Source organism: Leucopleurus acutus (assembly GCF_964270905.1).
Source record: "Leucopleurus acutus genome assembly, chromosome: 10".
Classification (NCBI taxonomy): domain Eukaryota; kingdom Metazoa; phylum Chordata; class Mammalia; order Artiodactyla; family Delphinidae; genus Leucopleurus; species Leucopleurus acutus.
The window spans coordinates 66,578,305-66,599,535 of record NC_139153.1 but is presented as its reverse complement, the minus strand read 5'-3'; the positions used below and the strand labels follow the sequence as shown (position 1 = coordinate 66,599,535).

Below are 21,231 nucleotides of genomic sequence, written 5' to 3'. Positions count from 1 at the left end.
GGTTTCATGTAATAGGGATTCCAGGAGGGAGCAGCTTGAACAAAGGCATGAAGGAGAGAAAGTATAAAGGAAATAAGTAAACCTATGGGGCTGGATGGAGAGTAGGTTATGAGACAGCCCTGTAGTTAGAAAGGCAGATTGGGACCAGATCAGGGAGAGCCTTGAATGCCAACTCAGCACACTTAAACTTGATCGTAGGGACCCAATGACAATTTTTGAGCAAAGGTGTCAACAGAAGAAGTGGTATTTTAGGAAGATTAATTATGGCGCATCTGAATCAGGTGGACCAAGGAAGTGGCGAAAGACAAAAAGACTGTTTCATTCAAATTCCATCTCTAATCATTTCGACTGTATAAAATATAAAAGGGTTAAGAACAAAAGCTCTGACAGGAGACAGCTGGTTTTCATCTGGCTGATACTGAGCAGGTCACTTCACCTCCCTGGGCCTCAGTTTCTCCACCTATAAAATGGAGATAATAATCTCTACCTCGCCTATCTCATTGGACCCTTGTCCAGTGAAAATCACATGAAATAAGGAATTCCCTGGTAGCCCAGTGGTTAGGACTCGGCGCTTTCACTGCCGAGGCCCAGGTTCAATCCCTGCTCCAGGAACTAAGATCCCGCAAGCCGCACAGCCAAAAAAAAGAAAAACTGTGCTCATTAATTCACACATGAAAAAAATGAACCCCAATCATGTGTCAAGTTGTGCTGTAAATGCTGAGGAGACAGAGATGAAGCTGAAATGCTCTGAAAAGGAGCACATAATTACCAATTTTTGAGCGCTCACTGTTTGCAACTTTCCATCTGTCATCTCACTTAATCTGCACAACATCCCTACTAGGTCAGTGCTTTATCAAACCCACTTTATAAATGAGGAAATGGAGGCCCAGAGAGGTTAAATCTGTCACCCAAGGATATTCACCTCTTAAGCGGCAGAGCTTAGAGCTTGGGCTCAGGACTGACCCATGCCTGACACAGCTGCCTCCCTCCTAGTCCTAGACCTTTGAATACATCTGCCTGTTTCCAACCTCTAGGTCTCTATCTTGCTGTTCCCTTTTCGGGTATAGCCCATCCCACTTTTTTTTTTTTTCCTTTTCTTTTTTTTTTCTTTTTGGCTGCAGAACTCCCCTCACCTTTTTGAGTTTCAAGTTTTAGATCACGTTTCAGGAAGCCTCTAGGACCTCCAATAGGGCCCCTCTTCTGGGCTTCCTCTGCACTTAGTCAAACCTCTCCCATGATATTAATCACATCAACACTACATCCCTTGTCTCTAAACTCTTAAAAAAGCATGTTCCTGGGAATTCCCTGGTGGTCCAGTGGTTAAGCCTCCATGCTCTCACTGCTGAGGGCCCGGGCTTGATCCCTGGTTGGGGAACTGAGATCCCACGAGCTGCAAGGTGAGCCAAAAAAAAAAAGTTCCTTATCAGTAAAAAGATATTTAGGTGGACACCCAGAATATAGGCATGTTTCTTTATAAAGTATATACACATGCATCTATCAATCTATATACATTAAATATTAGTAAATCCTAGTTTTAATTTTTTTAATGAAAAAGAAAGATAAATACAGGATCTGATGTCATATTTTCTTCCCATGCCCCACTTACCACCAACAAATTATCAAATCAGCATCTCTAAGCCAAAGTTCAGGGCGCAGGAGGACCTGGTACAGTGATGCCATCCTTCGGGCCGCTGAGGATCTGAGTTTTCAGCCTCTTCCCTCAGTGGGCCAGGCAGGGGGATGGGTTCCAGGAAGGAGCACCTCCCACAGTGCTGCCACCCTCTTGAGCCAGCAGGAGGTGGGGGTGAAGCTGAGCCCGGATTAGCTGGGGCCCTCAGGGAAGCTTCTAGGGCTGCAGGGTGACCAGAGCAGGGACTGTGGATAGGTGCAGGCACCATGCCGCTGCAGGACGACACCCTCCGAGAGGTGTGGGCCTCAGACAGGTCTGGAAAGCCCTCACCTCATCCTACCTGAACCCTGGTGGGGGGGCCAGATGGAGGGTTTGGGGAGGGGCAGGAAAAGGGGAGGGAGACAGACTGATTCCTTTGCTACCCTCAGCGGGCATGAGGAGGAAGGCCAGAGCCCGGAAGTCCCGCAGCGCACCAAGCAGGTATGTCACCCCTGCTTGGAGAAGAGACAGAAAGAGCCCCCCACGCAGCGTAGGGGGTCTGAGAGTGGGGAGGGTCCCCCTCAGCAGCCTCTGGGGCTTGTTGCTTCCCTGGAGGTTTTTGTTTTGTTTTGTTTTTGCACGAAGGGGGTGTTTGGGGGTATGGGGTGTCCAGGAGAGGAACTTGGGCTTTGGGGCATTGGAGGTGGCCGTGGTACACGGGAGGGGGTCATTCTTCCTCACCCCAGGAAGGGGTGCAGTTCCCCTCCCAATAATCTGCGGTTATTTCTGGCGGCTCAAGGGATTAGAGAGTGATAGGCAGCCCTCAGAGCCGCCCTTTCCTTCCCCTCCCTCCTCTTGACCCCCACTCTGCAGCGACAGAAGTTGAGGAAGAAGAAGACAGAAGCCCCAGAGTCCCCCTGCCCCACGGGATCCAAGCCCCGGAAACCTGGAGGCATGCGGAAGGCTGGGCCCCGGGGCGCCCCCCCGGGTGAGGGTCACGGGAGGGAACGACCGCAGGCGAGGGTGTCCTTGAGTCTGGGAACCCCCCCCTGGGAGCAGGGGCGTGGGGGGTGGTAACTGGAGGGGGAAGCGGCCGAGCGGACTTGGGGTTGAGCTGGGGGTTAGGAGGAGTGTAGGGATGATGAAAGCTGGGAGAGGGATGTCCAAGGTGGAAACAGAGCCCCAGGGAGACCCCAGGGTGAGGAGCCCGAGGGGGAGTGGGCGCCGTTGGAGGTCCCGCCTCACCTGCGCATCTCGGCTCAGCGGGACGGAGGAGGAGCCCGCGGGAGGAGCCCTCCCGGGAGCCCGCCGAGGCCCGGGAGCTGCAGACTGTCTACGCCAAGTTCCTCAGGGACCCCGAGGCCAAGAAGCGCGACCCCCGGGAGACCTTCCTGGTAGCCCGCGCCCCAGACGCGGAGGACGGTGAGAGAGCGCCAGAAGGAAGGGGGCGTCTGGAGAGGAGGAGGGAAGGGGCTGGACAGGAACAGCAGATGGAGAGAGGCAGACAACTCGGAAAAACCGCGTCCACGTCCCTGGCTTCGTCTTTGAGCCAGGAAAACCTTTATTCTCGTGTTCTTGTCCCATCGTCGGGAGGGGGAAACCGAGGCACATTGAGGTTAAGAGTTTTGCCTTAAACTGCAGCTTCCCTGGTGATCCGCTGGGTAAGACTCCACCCTCCCAATGCAGGGGGCCCAGGTTCCATCCCTGGTCGGGGAAATAGATCCCACATGCATGCCGCAACTAAAGACCCCTGCATGCCACAAGGAAGATCCTGCGTGCTGCAACTAAGACCCGGCACAGCCAACAAAAATTAAAAATAAATAAATATTTAAAAAAACAAACAAACAAAAAAAACCCTGCAGCTAGGGGCCGGAGGTAGCTCAGACGGGTCTGGCTAGAAGTTAGAAATAGCAACAGACCAGGACAGGGAGAAGCAGTGCAGGTGTCTTTTAGAAGGGGCAGAGAAGGGGAAACTGAAAGACCCCAGGAGAGTGTGTGAGGAGCTGAGGGTACCAGAGAGAGAGGAAGGACGAGCAGAGAACGGCGTTTTCCCAGAACAGGATTGCCAAGCCCCCAGCATCCCCCCAACTCCAGCTCTCTCTCCTGACTTGTAGACCTTGGAAGACTCTGGAGTCACCCCCTTCTTTGACGAAGGTGCCGAAACTCCTTTCTTCCTCCTGTTTCTGTTCCAGAAGGGGAGCCTCCTACCCCCAGCTCCTTCACCGCCTCCCAGCAATCTGGAAGGACTGGGCTCCCCACATAATGGGGCCCACCCCAGCCCCTGTTATGAGCAGTTTTTACCTGCAGGGGAAGAGGAGGAGGAAGAGGACGAGGAGGAGGAGGAAGAGGACAAGGAGGAGAAGGAAAAGAAAGAGAAAATCCGTCTGCCTCCCAAGAAGCCCCCCAAAGAGAAGGCTTCTGCAGACATCAAGGAAAGGAAGGCCAAAGCCCAGGGTCCGAAGGGTGGGTGTTAAGGGTCCAGAGGGGGTAAAGACACACAAAACTAGCCCTACCCCTGAGGGGCCTGGTGTCTCATGGATACGCAGGAGTTGAGACATCAAAAAGCTCCCCAGATGGGCTTCCCTGGTGGCGCAGTGGTTGAGAGTCCGCCTGCCAATGCAGGGGACACGGGTTCGTGCCCCGGTCCAGGAGGATCGCACATGCCGCGGAGCGGCTGGGTCCGTGAGCCATGGCCGCTGAGCCTGCGCGTCTGGAGCCTGTGCTCCGCAACGGGAGAGGCCACAACAGTGAGAGGCCCGTGTACCGCAAAAAAAAAAAAAGCTCCCCAGGGCCTGGACCCAAGAGTTTTTCCCTTTGGTGGTTTCTTCCCTCCGATGGTCCTTAAATCAATATGTGTTCCCTCCACCATCCCCCCAGCCCCCTGCCCAGGGTGCTCTGTGAGCCAGGAAGGGCAGAGGATTTTAGTTTTCTTTGTGATTTTTTTTTTTAACTCAAGATGAATTATTTTTATAATTTTTACAAAAGTATCAAAGTGATTATAGTAAAAAATCAATCAGTGAATAAATGCTGTGATAGCTCCCTGGCTGGGGCACCTTGCCCCATGGGTACTGGGGTCTGGTCTACATGTGGACATGTAGCTAGGACCTTGGGCCTCTTGGAGGGGCGGGGAGGACTGTCTGTAGCACTGACCACAGGAGGTTTTCTGGAGGAGATGGGGTGGGACCTGGGATTCAGAGGCTTGGTTAGGAGGCCTGGCATTCATCCATTCATTAACTACTTATTAAACTCCTGGTGTTCATCCAGTCCTTTTTGGACTCAGGGTTAAAAACAAGACAAGCAGAAGGTGCTCTGGGCCTCCCTGGGGATTGAAGGAACAATGAGTGGATTGGAAGGTGGCTCTTCTTTGTCTAACTCCCACCCTCCATTTCCAGAGGACCTGGGAAGCCCTGTCCCCCCACTGAAACCTCTGCGGATTAAGAAGAAGGAGGCATCAGCAGGGGAAGGGACCAAGATGAGAAAGATGAAGAAGAAAGGTGAGCCTGGTCTGTGGAGGAACAAGGGACTCTGGGTGAGGCGGGGGGTGTGGCCTCTTCACATCCACACACACAGGGTCCGGGGAGGCTGACAAGGACAGCTCAGGGAGCCCGACCAGAGTGAGGAAGAAGACACCGGCAGCCATGTTCCTGGTTGGGGGCGATGACCCTGGGGAAAAAGCTCTGAAGAAGAAAGGTAGGTGGCAGTGGCCTCTGGTGTCAGGACATCCAGAGGCAGTCGTGGGTGTGGAAGGAGGGATGCAGAATAGGGTGAGGAGTAGGGGTTCTAAAGTCAAAGACTTGGTATATGTATGGATTATTCGCTTTGCTGTATAGCAGAAACTGACACAGCAGTGTAAAGCAACTATACTCCAATAAAAAATAATAATAAAGTCAGAAGACTGGGGGCATCTTGACCCCCACTTTAATAGCTGTGTGGCCTCAGGCAGTGTCTTAGCTTTTCTGAGGCTATTACTTTCTTTTCTTTCCTTTTTTTAATTTAGTTATTTTATTTATTTATTATTTTTGGCTGCATTGGGTCTTCGTTGCTGTGCGCGGGCTTCTCATTGCAGTAGCTTCTCTTGTTGCGGAGCATGGGCTCTAGGCACGCAGGCTTCAGTAGTTGTGGCTCGTGGGCTCTAGAGCGCAGGCTCAGTAGTTGTGGTGCATGGGCTTGGCTGCTCTGCGGCATGTGGGATCTTCCCGGACCGGGGCTCGAACCCGTGTCCCCTGCATTGGCAGGCAGATTCTTAACCACTGCGCCACCAGGGAAGCCCTATTACTTTCTGATAATAGTGAAAGGGGGTTGCTCTCTTGTGGTTGTGGGAGGGGTCCAAGTGAGGCGTGGGTGTTGGACGTACCTTGCAAAACAAGATGGGTTCTGCCAGGGTAAGGGGTTAACAGACTTGCTCCCCTACAATGCTCAGGCACTCCCAAAGACTCAGAAGAGGAGAAGGAGGAGGAGGAGGAAGAGGTGGCAGCTGTGGTGACCAAGAACAGCAATCAGAAGGGCAAAGCAAAAGGAAAAGGCAAAAAGGTTGGAGCCCAGACGGGAGAGGGTGAGGTCCCTCCAGGGAGCAATGGCAGGGGCCTGGGCTTGGGGGACCTGAGTGTGGGACCTCGTGGGCTAGGACCATGGAATCACTTGGGGTTAGAATCTTAGCTGCCTCTCTGGTGACAGGATATGAGGACAAAGGGAACCAGGTTTGTGAGAACAGAAGAGGCAGTTGTGGGGTCACCAGGCTGGGACTGGCCACCCGGGGGCCTTATGTCACCCGCTCTGAGCCCTCCCCCCTGCAGCCTAACTATCAGACACAGCCGGAGATGCTCTCATGGTCCCCACATGAGAGCCACACATTTTCTGTACCAGGGAGGTGGAGCCCAGGTAGACAGACATATGCATGCACATCCCTGGGCACACTGACTGACTGACAGCCAGCTGTAGTTGAGCTATTACTTATTTTTTTTGTGGTACGCGGGCCTCTCACTGTTGTGGCCTCTCCCATTGCGGAGCACAGGCTCCGGACGCGCAGGCTCACGGGCCTAGCCGCTCCGCGGCATGTGGGATCTTCCCGGACCGGGGCATGAACCCGTGTCCCCTGCATCGGCAGGCGGACTCTTAACCACTGCACCACCAGGGAAGCCCTATGACGTTTTTTAAATTGGGGTATGGTTGCTTTACAATGTTGTGTTAGTTTCTGCTATACAGCAAAGTGCATCAGCTATATGCATAATATATCCCTTCTTTTTTGGATTTCCTTCCCATTTAGGTCACCACAGAGCATTATGTAGAGTTCCCTGTGCTATACAGCAGGTTTTCATTAGTTATCTATTTTATACATATTAGTGTATATACGTCAATCCCAATCTCCCAATTCTTCCCACCTCCCCACCCATCCACCCCATACTTGAGTTTTTAAAATAGTTCCACTCTGCTGCTCTGAGATACTGCTCAGAGTGCTTTCTGCTCTCCCACCCAGGCCCTCCCAACCTTCCAGCAACCAAAGGGTTAACACTGGCCATCAGAGGCCTCCAGGACCTCTTCCAGTCCTACCAGTGTCCACTCTGACGGTGCAGTCTCCATGGGCAGAACACGTTGTTAAATATTTCCAATACAGCCCCCACTCACAAACAGGACTCAGGTACCAACATGCACAGGCAGGAGTAAGCGGGAGAGAGAGGTCGAACTGGAAAGAGAAAGTGATGAAAGTCTTCGAGAAACAGGTTTCCATGAGTGGAGAGATCATCCTGAGGGCAGGGCCTGGGGGTATCTTAGTTTGTGGGTTTATTCCTTTGTACAGGGGTGGTCAGGTCTTGGGGGACTGATTCACATTAGCCAAGATCACCAGAAACTGATATATAACTGAAAGCCCAGTTTATTGTCTTCCAGAAAGAATATAACTGCAGTACAGCCTTTAATATAGTAGGCCAAAATCCACCTCTGTAGAAATGTTTGAATGAGTCTGGCTTTCCCAACATCACGTTCCAAACATAGTCTTGGATTTCCCAAGTTTCTTCTAGAGCAGCCTAGAGCGAAGAAGAGATGCCACTTACCTGGAGGCTAAGGGCCTGCTCCCTAACACCAGCCTCACTTCACACACAGTGCAAACCTGCCCTCAGCAAAAATGGGCAACCTCAGCACATCAGGGCTTCTTAGTGACTCCCAGACAGCATTTATACCTGAAATGCACACACCCAGGTGGCAGTCCCTTGTCTCCCAGCTGGGAAACTTGGGGTTAGAGTCTTGGTTCCCCCTCTTGTGAGGGACAGAACATGATAGCAAAAGGCACTAGGTTTGTAAGAACAGAAGGGGCAATGGTAGGGTGGTCACTAGGCCACCCTAGGGCCTAATGCAACCACATAGTTATTAAAAGTTTTTCAAAGAGCAAAATGAACTTATTTATTCATTCATTGTATTGACTATGTATTGCTATATAACAACCACCCCAAAACTTAAAATGACAATTTATTTTCTTAATTTCTGTGAGTCAGAAATCTAGGAGTGGCTTAGCAGGGGTAGTTTGGACTCAGGGTCTCCTGTGAGGTTGCAGTCGAGATGTCAACTGGGGCTGTGGTCATTCTTAAAGTTTGACTGGAAATGGAGGATCCACTTCTAAAATGGTTCACTGTCATGACTGTTGGCTGGAGGTCTCTCCAGAGGCTGCTTGACTCTCCTTAAGACATGGCAGCCAACTTGCCCCAGAGCCCAAGAGTGGCCCAAGAGATACAGCAAGGCAGAAGCTGTAATATCTTTTATGACCTAGCCTTAGAAGTGACCGTCCATCACTTCTGCCATATCCTATTGGTCACAAAGACCAACGCTGATACAGTGTGGGAAGGGTCCACGGGCATAAATACCAGGAGGCGGGGAGCATCGGGGGCCATGCTGGAGGTTGGCTGCTACATTCATTGAGTATTTACCGCCTGCTATAATTATAGTGGTAGCTGACACTTCTATAACACCATGTGTTTAGAACACAGCAATCCACACCTTCAGCCTCACCTCAGTTCACCCCCTGAGAGCATCCATATGATGGAAGGTCTTTCTAAAGGCTCTGGGTTTAACAGCATTCAAAGCCCAGCTTCACCTCTTACTATGTGAACTAGGACAAGTTATTTAAGCTCTTTGAGCCTCAGCTTCTTCACCTGTATAATGGAACAACTACCTCAGTAGCTACTGATAAGAGGAATGAGTTAATATTTGGAAAGTGCTTAGAATAATTCCTGGCACATTGGTAGACTTTCTATGAGTGTCTGTTAAATATATAAACTAAGGTCTGTCCCAGGTATCCACCCCAACCCTACATACTTCTCAGATGAAAAAACTGAGTCACAGTGTGGTTAAAACTTAACAACCATGACAGACAGTGGTGGAACCAGGATTTGAACCCAGGCTGTCTGGCTCCAAAGCCTGGGCTCATAACCACAAGCTAAACAAAATAGTAATAAAGCACAAAGCTCCCCAGAGCCTCCTAACACGGCCTGGTGAGCTGCTGGGGGAGGGGCCGGCTGCACTCTAACAGCCCCTGTTCTCTCCCCAAACAGAAAACGGTGAGTTGTCCTGCCTGCCCTGTCTGCATCCCGGCACTGGGGACCTGCTGAGGGCCGGGAAGCTAGTGCTCTGGGGCTGATGCACCCTCTGCCCCCACCCAGAAGGAGGAGAGGGCCCCATCCCCACCTGTGGAAGTGGACGAACCCCAGGAGTTCGTGCTTCGGCCTGCCCCCCAGGGCCAGACGGTCCGCTGCCGGCTGACCCGGGACAAGAAGGGCATGGACCGGGGCCTGTATCCCTCCTACTTCCTGCACCTGGACACAGAGAAGAAGGTGGGTCGGAGAGAGGTGGCAGCCAGTGGGACGGAGAGTGGAGGGGCCAGGACCCAGACTGAGGGAGAGTCTAGAGCCAAAGTGCAGTGGGGCGAGGGCTGCGGGGCAAATGGGCCTTCTCTTTCCCCGGGTGCACCTCCTTCCTCCAGCGCATCTCCTTCCTCCAGCGCATCTCTGTGACCCCTCTCCCCAGGTGTTCCTCCTGGCTGGCAGGAAACGGAAACGGAGCAAGACAGCCAATTACCTCATCTCCAGTGACCCCACCAATCTGTCCCGAGGAGGGGAGAATTTCATCGGGAAGCTGAGGTGGGGCTGGGAAGCTCAGTGGCCAGTCACCTCTGTCCCCTTGTGCCTGGCAGAATGCCCACCACATCGGACACTCTGGAATTGTCCCCTGGCCCGGGGCTTCTCACACTTTGACAGGCATAGATCACTTGGGGGTCTTGTTAAAATGGTTCAGTGGGGGGAGTTCCCTGGTGGCTTAGTAGTTAGGATTCTGGGCTTTCACTGCCGTGGCCCAGGTTCAATCCCTGGTCTGTGGAACTGAGATCCTGCCCCCCCCCACCCCCCAAAAAAAGGTTCAGTGGGTCTGGGCAAGGAGTGAGGTTCTGCATTTCTAAGAAGCACCCAGGTGATGCCCACACTGCTGGTCCAGAGACCTCACTTGGAGTAGGACATAAGGTCCATGGGACAGGGATTATGCCTGTCTTGTTCATGGTTGAATTCCTAGCACATGGCACATAGTAGCTATTCAATAAATATTTACCAACTGAACGGACGAATAAATATTCAGCACCTACGCTGTGCTATGTCTCTCCATATAGCTCATTCAATCCTCACCACAAATCTGAGAGGTGAAGGGAAAGTGAACCCCCGAGTCAGGCCTTATTTCTTTAATTTATTTATTTAACAAACACTTATGTAAGGCCTACCTATGTGTTAGGTGTATTTCTAAGTAACTTCCAAATATTAATCCATTCAATTCTCTTATCAACCAAATGGGGTAAATACTGTTATCATGCCCATTTTACAGATGGGGAAGTTGAGACTAAGAGTTTAAGTAACTTGCCTGGGGTCATACAGCTAGCAAGAGACGGAGCTGAGATTTGAAAGCTTCCCAGTCTCCTTCTAGATCCAGCTTTTAAAAAGACTTCATGGGGGGCTTCCCTGGTGGCGCAGTGGTTGAGAGTCCGCCTGCCAATGCAGGGGACACGGCTTCGTGCCCCGGTCTGGGAGGATCCCACATGCCGCGGAGCGGCTGGGCCCGTGAGCCATGGCCGCTGAGCCTGTGCGTCCGGAGCCTGTGCTCCGCAGCGGGAGAGGCCACAACAGTGAGAGGCCCACGTACCGCAAAAAAAAAAAAAAAAAAAAAAAAAAAAAAGACTTCATGGAAAAAAAAAAAAAAAAAAAAGACTTCATGGCGGAAGCCAGGGGCAGGGGACCTGAATTGCTCCGGTCCTAATACACACCCATGCTTGAGGTAGGAAGCTCTCAAAGCTTGGCTGTGAGAAAGGGTCTGGGAGGAGGGGTGTGGACCCTCCTCAGCCCCGCCCCCAGCTCCACCCTGCTTGCAGGTCCAACCTCCTGGGGAACCGCTTTACCGTCTTTGACAATGGGCAGAACCCGCACCGCGGAGGCAGCACGGATGTGGGGAGCCTTCGGCAGGAGCTGGCGGCTGTGATCTACGTGAGAGTCCCACCTGTCCCCCGCGGCAGGCAGGCCCCTCCTCTCGCCGGGGCCGGCCTAACGCGCATCTCCCTCCCAGGAAACCAACGTGCTGGGCTTCCGAGGTCCCCGGCGCATGACGGTCATCATTCCCGGCATGAATTCGGACAAGGAGAGGGTCCCCATTCGGCCCCGCAATGTGAGCCCCTTACCTCCCTGAAGCCCCTTCCAGAGAATCCTGCTCCGTACTGACCTGCTTGTAACCCACTCCTGGGAAGCTGGGGGGCGGGGGGGGGGGTGCTCGGCCTGCCCAGTACCCAAACCCCTGAGCACACCCATCACCTGGTCACAAATCACCCTGTCACCCCATCACCCTGTCACAAATTCATTCTGGCAACTTGTGGAATTAATTCAATTCAGGGGTTTTTCACTGAATTCACCGAAACAAGCACAATAGGGGTTGTTTTGTTTTGCTTTGTTTTTTTCAGTTTACATCAAATCACTCATTCATATATTCATTCAACACACATACATTGAGTGCCAAGTATTAGTCTAGGCAACTGGAGACATCAGTGGACAAAACAAAGATCTGCACTCATGAAGCTGGCATTCTAGTGGAGGAAGGCAGACAGTAGACAATAATTGTGATAAATAAGTAAATTGTGTAGTATGTTAGAAGGTGATAAGTACTGTGGGGAAAAAAGAAAAAGTCGAACAAGGGAAAGGAGATGAGGGGGGTGTGTGTGTGTGTAGGTTTCAATTTAAATACAGTGGTCAGAGTGAGCCTCACTGAGAAGATGAAATTTGAAGGAGATGAGAAGCAAGCCTGCAAATATCTGGGAAAAGAACATTCAGGCAGGGGGAAGAGACAGTGCAAAGGCCCTGAGGCAGGAGTGCCTGGTGGGTTGGAGAAGCAGGTCAGAGAGGTGACAGTGAGGGGCAGATAAGTCTGTATAACTGGTTTTTACTCAGAGAAACAGGAAGCTATATCAGGGTTTTGAGGAAAGGAGTGATATGATTGACATATTTTAAAAAGCAAAGGCTGTTTGTTTTGTGTGTGTGTGTGTGTGAGGGGTAGGGTAAGATGGAGAGATGGCCTGGAGAGAGGTGGCCTCCTTCAGTGTGTCAGTCCCACGCTCTGCTCCTTAGCACTGCAAGTTGGGTGAGCCCAGGATTTCAGAGACCGATGACTGGCATGGACACTCACAGTGATGTCACTTTACTCATTTGCAATGAAAAAGAATACTCCCATCAGCTGATCACACATCCCTCCCTGCCGGAAAGACACTGTAATCAGAGGCCTGGCCAACCCATGGGGCAGGAGCCCTGGGAGGCTCCGGTCTTTAAGAGCTTGTGGGTTCCACAGTTGCTCCTTCCGTCCTGGAATAAACATATAAATCCTCCAGAGGCAGTGCCTCCCACGTGTGTTTGGGCTTGGTAAGAACTACCCAGTGCTGCTTTGTGTATCTCTTCATCATCTTACAGTTCATTCATTCCACAATCATTTATTAAAGCCAGGCACTGAAGATCCAAAATTAACACAAGAGTTACCATCAAAACAATATCTGATATTTATTGAGCATTTACTCTGTGCCAGGAACTGATCTAAATAACACTTCATGCACTATTAATCATTTAATCTTCACAAAACCCTGTTGTGAGGGAAACTGAGGCACAGAGCCATTAGTCAAATACTGTGCATGCTGTTAGGGTATCTAATTCTGTCCATAACAGTGCAGTGGGAGAAACGGTTAAGAGCAAGGTGTTATGGAAGCTCAGAGCTGACATCTAAATCAGACATGGGGTCAGGAAGGCTTCTTGGAGGATACGATCTTGAGCGGACTCATTCTAAGTCATGAACATGAACAGGTGACAAAGAAACTAAGGAAAGAAATATCTCAAGAGCACCATCACACAGATACTGCTCCTTCCTTCCAGAAACTCTTCCAGGACATTTTATTTTAACTACTCTTTACCTATACATCTCTCCAAGCTCAACTGTGAGCTTCTTGTAAGTCCTAGAATAGCTGGTTCATCCTTGTAATCGGTGCCAGCATATATGGCCATTCCTAAGACCCCCTTGGGCACCAATGGCATCGAGCACCTCCTGTGTGCCAGATGCTACTTTCCACTTTCCAACCCTCCACTTTGTCGTTCCACAGCAAAGCCCATTCTCACAGATACACACCCTGCCCGTACGGACGCCACAGAGACCGCACATGCGCTCAAGGATACCCTGCATGGACGTTGACACCCAGGCTGCACACACACAAGGGCATGCACACGTCCCCAGCCACCCCTCCACCACCAGTCCTGAGATATCTCAGCCACCCCTAACTGTCCTCTCCCTAATACTGCCCCACCCGTGGCACCCCAGGCCAGCGACGGGCTGCTGGTGCGCTGGCAGAACAAGACACTGGAGAGCCTCATCGAGCTACACAACAAGCCCCCCGTCTGGAATGATGACAGTGGCTCCTACACCCTCAACTTCCAAGGCCGAGTCACCCAGGCTTCGGTCAAGAACTTCCAGATTGTCCACGCCGATGACCGTGAGTATCTGGGGACCCAAGCCAGGCTGTTCCCCACCACCTCCAAGACCTCAACCCTTACTCAAGTCTTTCCCCCACCCCCCATCTCTCTCTCCCTCTCCCTCTCTCTATATAACACACACACACACACACACACACACACACACACACACACACACACACACACAGAGGAGTGGAGCTGTCCTTTATCTCTGAAGCCAGAACATTCAGGAAGGTCACTCTCTCCTGCGGGGGCATTGACATTGTGCTCCCAGGAGCCTCATATATTCCAAGCAGGTGTCTTGGGGCTCACTGTTCCAGGCCATCTTTCTAGCACTGACTAGAGCCTGGGGTAGATATTGGGGTATTCTGGGTAAGACTGTGTTGAAGGGACAGTTACGCTGCTGGAGCTTAAAAAACACTGATAGGGAGTTCCCTGGCGGTCCAGTGGTTGGGACTCAGCACTTCCACTGCCGGGGCCCTGGGTTCAATCCCTAGTCAGGGAATTAAGACCCCGCAAGCTGATAGTGCAAGCCACGTGACGCGTCCAAATAATAATAATAAATACAAATTTAAAAATAAAAAAGACTGATAGACCAACCCCCATGTGGCCAAGAAGGATGCTGAGGCTCAGAGAGGGCAGCACATTATCCAAAGTCTCTCAGCAACTCCAGGCAGTTACCCTGGCCCTCAAAATTTATTTCATAAACACTTAAACAGTGTTTATGTTTACTTAACACATGAGACTTTCTATGGACCAGGCACTGTTCTCAGGACTTCACAGATACTGAATCATTAAATCTTTTCAGGAATTCCCTGGTGGTCCAGTGGTTAGGATTCTGTGCTTTCACTGCCAAGGGCATGGGTTCAATCCCCGGTCGGGGAACTAAGATCTCCGCAAGCTGCACCGCCGAAAAAAAAAATTAAATCTTTTCAGCAGCCCTGTGAGGAAGGTATTATTATTGTCCCTGTTTGGCAGAGGAGAAAACCAAGGCACAGCGAAGTTAAGTAACTCACACATACAGCTTGTGAGAGGCAGAGGTGGGATTAGAACCCAGGTAGTCTGGCTCCAGTGCCCAACCCCATGAGGATGGTTGCCTTTTAGGAGTAGGAAATATAAATCAAGCATTTCTATCGTTCTCTCTCCAGTGAGGTCAAAGGCCTGCCCTCGAAGAGTTAGGGAAACAAAATGTACCTTGAACACAATTAAGTAAAAATGTGCCCTGTTACAAGCCTTGGGGAGAGGTCCCCACTAGGGTGAAGGGGTTTGGATATGGAACGTTATCTCCCAAGGACTTTCCAGGTTCCCAGAATTGGCTAACATTGAGTGAGTTCCCTACCCCCACTCCATCCTAGGGATGTGCCCCCTGTGTCACCTGTCCTGAGGCCTTGAAAAACCGCTCTCCAGATCACATTTCTGGTGGAGCCTGGTCGGCCGAGGTTGGGGGTATTTTTAGCAACATCCTGTCCCTATGGATGCTGGGGGAGGTGTTGGGATTGAGGCTGGAAACCTGGGCCAGATATGGGATGGGGGCTGAGGGGGCCACTGGATAAGGAGGGGGACCATGAGGCTGGTGGTCTAAGACAGGACCTGGGGTCTGGGGGTGGGAAGAAGAAGGAATGGGGCAAAGACCACAGAGGTGTTGGAAAGGAAGGATTCTAGGCTTAAGGAAGTTTGACCGGTTTCTCTAAGTGCGGGCTGGTCATATGCATAGCCCTAGGCAGCAGAAGGTAAGGCAGGGTCGCCGCCCTCAGGGGCTTACCGTGGCTGGTAAAGCTGTAGGCAAGTGGGGCTTGCTGGGAGAGATAAGAGGGTGGATGGACGGTGGGGTGAATAACTGAGACATGGCTAAGGACTGGGGCCCCAGTGCAAGAGTGGGGGGACTTCCCTCAATGTTGAGGGCACTGTCTGCCAGGAGGGAGAACCCAAGAGGTCTCGGGCCGCCCCCCCCCCACCCCGTCTGTGTCCATAGCCGACTACATCGTGCTGCAGTTCGGCCGCGTGGCCGAGGACGCCTTCACCCTAGACTACCGGTACCCGCTGTGCGCCCTGCAGGCCTTCGCCATTGCCCTCTCCAGTTTCGACGGGAAGCTGGCCTGCGAGTGACCCTAGTAGTCCTCAGCGCCCGCCAGGGTTGGGGAAAGGATTCAGTTTGGAGGCTTGAACGGTCCCTTCACCAGAGTCCCCACTGAAGACTCTTCCCTTGTCGGGGGCTGACCCCGCTGTCTCCGGGTGACCTCCATCCACTGCCCAGCCTGGCACAGGCGAGGCAGGGGAGGAGCTCACACGGCGGGTCGGACGGAGATGAAGAACATCTGGAGTTGCAGCCGCACATCTGGTCGCGGAGCTAGCCTGCGCCGCTTCACCACCACCCCCGCCCGGCGCCCCAGTCACTTCCTGTCCAGGAGCAGTAGTCAGTGTTGTTTTAACCCCCTCTGGGACCGTACTAGGGCTCCAAGGAGGGGGGCGGGCTCCGAGGAGGGGGTAGGTGATGGGGAACGAAAACCGGGTACCCACATCCCCAATAAAGCTGCGTCCTAGGCCAAGAGGAGCAGTGGTTCTTCAGCGCGTGCGGAGAAAAAGGCGGCGGGAGGGGTCCGGAGCGCGGGAGAGGTCCGGAGGGCGGGCTGGAGGCCTCCCTTCCCCACCCCCCACCCCGCTCAGGCCCCGGGCGCTCCCGCGTCCCCTCCCACGCGCCCATCGTGGGTCCTACCGAAACTCGGCTGACTCGCGATGTCGAGACGCCCCCTGCGGGGGCCCCGGGGAGCCGGGCCGAGAGGGAGGGCCCCGGAGGTCCGGGAAGAGGGGGAAAGGGAGAAATTCGAGAAACAAGCCTCTCGGGGAGAACCAGACAAACCGGGTTCGGGCAGGGCGGGCGCAGCCTCCAGGGCGGGGCCGGGTCTGGGGCCCGAGGAGTAAGGGGGCGGGCACTCAGTCGGGAGAAGGCGCTCCGCCTCGGCGCTCCGCCTCGGCCGTTCGGGACTCGGGTAGGGGGTAGGGAGACCCGAAGACCGTGCGCCCCGGCTCCGCCGGGCTCCTAGTGACGCGGCACCCGGGCCCCTGCACCGACGGGAGTCCTGCCCCCGAGGTGGGAGCTCCGCCCTCGGCCCCGCCCAGGCCGGAGCCCCAAATTCCGGCGGGGGACTGGGGAGGTAGGGTAGGGCAAGAGAGGTTGAGAGCGCCGCTCCGGCAGGCGAGGAACGGGGCGCCCAGGCGCGGAGAGGCCGGGGGTCGCCTGGGGTCTCGAAGCGTCAGGGTGGGTAGCCCAAGCGCGGTCGGGGGCGGCCCTGCGCGGCCCCGCCCCTCCAGGCCGGTGCCCGCCCCCCTGCGCGCCCCGCCCCCTCCTTCCCCGCAGCCCCCACCCCCAGTCCCGGCTCCTCAACACAAACTTTCCGTCCCGCTCGCTCCCTCCTCCGCGCCCGGCGCCTCCCGCTCCAGCTCGGCTCATTCCGCACATTCCGGTCAGCCCCCTCCCCAAGACCCCCCTTCCCCGGCCCCCCTCTTCGCTCCCTCGGGCCCGGCGGAGCCGCCCGGCCGGAGCGCCCCCGCGAGATCGGACCAGGTAAGCCGGGCGGACGCCGGGAGGAGGCCCTGCTGGGAGAGGTGGTTTGGTTGGTTGGTTCTGGGTTGGGGGGGCACTCGAGGGGGGCTGGTTCCCAGAGCTATTGTCCAGCCTGAGCCGGAGCCCCGGATCTGGGTGCCGGGAAGTTTAGAGGAAAGGGGGGGAAGCCCTCCGGGAAGCCCCGCCCACCCCTCCCACCCCACCCCCATCCCACCCCCCCGCGACCCGGACGAGTTGTTCGGGGGAGGTCGGGGAGCCGGGAGCTTGGCTCCGGTGCCATCGCCTGGCCCAACGTCCGCCTTTGGGGTGTCGAGGTCGGGGTCTGGGGGCCCGCACGGTCTGGGGGGCCTGCCACCGGGGAGCTCCCAGTCCCGGGCCCCGCCGCCCTTTGGACTCCCAGCTGGCGCTCTCTCGGAGTCCGCTGGGCCCCAGCTCCACGCAGGCCTCGGGCCCGGCCTCCCGGTGCCCAGGCCGGCTCCTGCGCGCGGTGCCCGCAGCCGTGCCGGATCGTGGAGGGTGTCCGGCAGCAAAGCTGAGTGCCCCGGGCGTGTGCCCCCTGAGGGGCAGGAGCTTAAGTTCCCTCCAGTCTGCCGCCTGCGTCGGGGTGGAGTTTTCGGAGTTCCAGCCCTGAGCTCTGTGAGCCTGGCTCTAAAGGGGGCTGGATTTGGGGCCTTCTCTTCGCCACGCTTCCTCAGAGCCCTTGTTTAGACTTTAGAGGGTTTGAAGGCCGCTTGTCTCTAACCCTAACCCTCCAACACCACCCCCACCATTGTCTTTCATGCCCTTTACTCCTGCCTGGGGAAGGAAGGCCGGGAGTGCCTGTCTGCGTCTGGTTTCCAGCTTAGCCAGGCCGCACGGCAGTGTCATGGAGACCCCACTGTGTCACCTTTCCAGGAGAGGGGCCCTGATCCAGGGCTGAGAGATTCTTTCTGAACAAGGGGGAATGAGGCGTTGGTGTAGGGCTTCTCAGGGGGCACCTCCTTCTGTGTCTTTACTCGCTCCAGGTAGAGGCAGAACCAGGTCAGGCCTGGACTTGTAGCCCAGGAGAGCAGGGGGTGGGGATGGGGGCTGGACACAGCTCAGAGGGGCTGGTGCGAGCCCACGGCGCCTCTGTATATCCGGCCTCCTGCAGCTGATTCTGTGTCCACATGTTCCACCCCGGTGCAGGGGGCCAGGGCGCCTCCTTGGCCAGAATGCTGACGGCAGCCTGGGGTAAGGAGGGAAATCTAAAGTTGCCAAAAGTTAGAGATTTGGGGGAATTAGGTGTTCCTCCCTTCCAGATTCTTGTAGCTCCTTTTCCAAGACCTCCCCCAAGCGATGCCACCACAGAACGTGGTTCTGTGGTCTTTCTAGATCCCTAGGAGATAAACAGATGTATTTTCTAGGACTAGGCTATATGGTGACAGTGACTTCAGTGGCCCTGGATGCCCCCTCCTCAGAGAGAGGCTGGGATCCAATGGGAGTCTCAACCTGTGGGCCTTCCCCCACCACCATCCCCCCAGGGAGGAACAATAATTAATGCTAATTAGCGCATTTGAGCAAGGGAATGGCTGAGTAGGATGGTCAGTGATCGGCAGGACAGAGGGTGTGTGTGTGTGTGTGTGTGTGTGTGTGTGTGTGTGTGTGTGTGTGTGTGTGTGTGTGTGTGTGTGGACAGAGGGTGTGTGTGAGTGTGTGTGTGTGTGGACAGAGGGTGTGTGTGTGTGTGTGTGTGTGTGTGTGTGTCCTGAGCCCTGCTCCCACCCTGTGTGTGTGTGTGTGGTGTGTGTGTGTGGTGTGGTGTGTGTGTGTGTGAGAGTGTGTGTGTGTGTCCTGAGCCCTGCTCCCACCGTGTGTGTGTGTGTGTGTGTGTGTGTGTGTGTGTGTGTCCTGAGCCCTGCTCCCACCCTGTGTGTGTGTGTGTGTGTGTGTGTTGGGCCCTGCTCCCACCCTCACCTTGGTACATTCTGACAGTTGGGTAAATATTAAAACAAGAAGGAGACCTCTCAAACAGAGGAGGTCAAGAAATTAAGAGATCTGGCCCCAGCTGGGCCTTTAACCAGTTGTGTCATCCTGGTGGGCCTCAGTTTCCCTGTTTGGAATCCATGACTTCTCAGGTCCCTTTTCTCTGAGCTTCTCTCGGAGTCTCTGTCTCCTAATCAATCAGCCTTCCCTCTCTTCCCATCATGGAACCTGAACCTGGTGGGGCCTGGAGAGGTGAGTGGGTGACCCAGTGGTCTAAGAAGAAGGTGAGGGCTAACCAGGGGGTGACTGAGGGCAGCTAAGCCAGGTGAGAGTGGCTGAAAAGGTTACAGGCAGCAGGTGTCAGAGGAGAGGGAGGCCGGTGGAGTCCAGGGAACTGCCCTGGGAGGTGGCAGTGGGGTCTGGCAAGGCTGGGCAGGGTAAATGGTGTTCAGAGGCCGCCTGGATGGCCGACCCCTCTCCCAGACGCCTCTAGGGCCTCAGGGTGGAAGTTGGAAGGGAGTGAAAGCTCCCAGCCCTGTCCACCTCCTCGCTCAGGAAGGGAGAGGTGCCTAGGGGCCGGCTGACAGGGAGGACAGTGGGGGAGGGAGCTGGTGGTGCCAGGCTCCAGGGAGCCAAGAGGGCTCCCAGTGCTGCAGCTTTCTGTGGAGGTGGCCAGGAGGTCGCAGTCTCTGCTTCCCACGTGGGCACTGCAGGAGCTGTGGGGTCTGAGGGGTGGCCTTGAGGGTCCAGGTCTCCATGGCCCTCTGGGGCCGCCCTGGGGCCATGGCAGGAGCTTCTCTGCTCAGAGCTGGGGTGGAGGCCAGCAGATCACACTCGGCCCTGTCCCCCGTGGCCTCGCCCTGCCCTCCCCTCCCCGCTGGTGTACCAGCCTAGGGTGGTCTGCAGGAGAGGCCCTGCCCCTCCAGGGAGGACTCTGGCGGGGAGCGGGCTCTGCGGGTCCGCTCAGGGTCCCACAGGGGACTGGGGGCAGGAGCCAGAAAATTCTGTCGTTCTACAAATCCCAAAGCCTCGGCCCCTGAGGTTTCCTAGAGTGCTGATTGCTTCCTGTGCTCCCTGCCAGGCCCGACAGGACAGGAAGTGATAGAGGGAAACGAGAGTGCCACTGTGTGTGCCGCTGGATGTGTGTGAGAGAGAAGCCGAGTGGGACACTCTGTGTGGGTGATGCTGGGGGGGTGGATGCAGGTGGGGGGAACTGGGTAAAACCAGTTTGTGTGTGTGACTGCATGTGAGAGCAACTGTATGCAATATTGTGACTTGGTAACATTCACGTGTGAGAGAAGCTATGATATTCTCTGTGTGACTGACACTGCAGGTACATGAGGGAAACTATGAATGATGTTCTTAGTGTGTGGCTGACACTGCATGTGTGTGTGTGTGTGTGTGTGTGTGTGTGTGTGGCTGTATGGGGGACCTATGTGTGTGAGAGGCCATCACATGGGGTACATTTATGAAAGACACCGTCTGCTTGACTAGCGGTGTGAGCTCACACTCGTGTCCGGATGGGATTCCGATGCCCCAGGTGTGTGAGGGACACTGCGATTGTGTGATGCTGTGTGTGTCAGAAGCAGAATGAGTGACACTCTGTGTGACGTATGTTGCTGTTGCATGCCTATGTATTATGGCGCAGTGTGAACAGCAAATGAGATGACCTTGGGTTTGTAGAAACTCTGATGGTCTGTGTATGACTATATATGACACCACGTATGAGAAAAATTGTCACAACATGGTGTACATGTGTGTGTAAGGGGGGAACCGTTGTGACACGGCGGACTATACCCAGTGCAGCAGGCGTGTGCTGAGAAGCTGTGGCAACAGCTGAGTGTGAAATCAGGCGTGTGGGTGAGACTGAGCACGAGAAAGAAACTCCGCACATGGAGGGACGGTGCTGTTTGTGGGGTGTGACTGAGACCGACTCTGTGGGTGGTCACATCTGAGATGATTTGCGACTGTGGGGGAGTGGGGGTGACATCCTTCAGGACTGTGGCATATATCGTGTGGGATGCCATGTATGATGAATTTGGGGGACTGTGACCCCAATGCATGTGGTGTCTACATGGAGGACCACAGAAAGAAAACTGTTGAAA

General features: G+C 54.5%; 1 protein-coding gene across 1 annotated transcript; it reads left to right on the top strand.

Annotated features, from left to right (window-relative positions):
* Positions 1-1,896: 1,896 nt before the first annotated feature.
* Positions 1,897-15,726, top strand: TULP1 (TUB like protein 1; the record flags this gene model as incomplete). Its single annotated transcript, XM_082848164.1, has 14 exons — positions 1,897-1,943; positions 2,059-2,110; positions 2,483-2,561; positions 2,873-3,031; positions 3,917-4,072; positions 5,002-5,103; positions 5,180-5,299; positions 6,030-6,139; positions 9,256-9,426; positions 9,620-9,732; positions 11,001-11,112; positions 11,192-11,290; positions 13,469-13,640; positions 15,593-15,726. 14 exons carry the CDS (start codon positions 1,897-1,899, stop codon positions 15,724-15,726), a joined length of 1,626 nt encoding a protein of 541 aa, XP_082704290.1.
* Between the last annotated feature and the right edge of the window lie 5,505 nt (positions 15,727-21,231).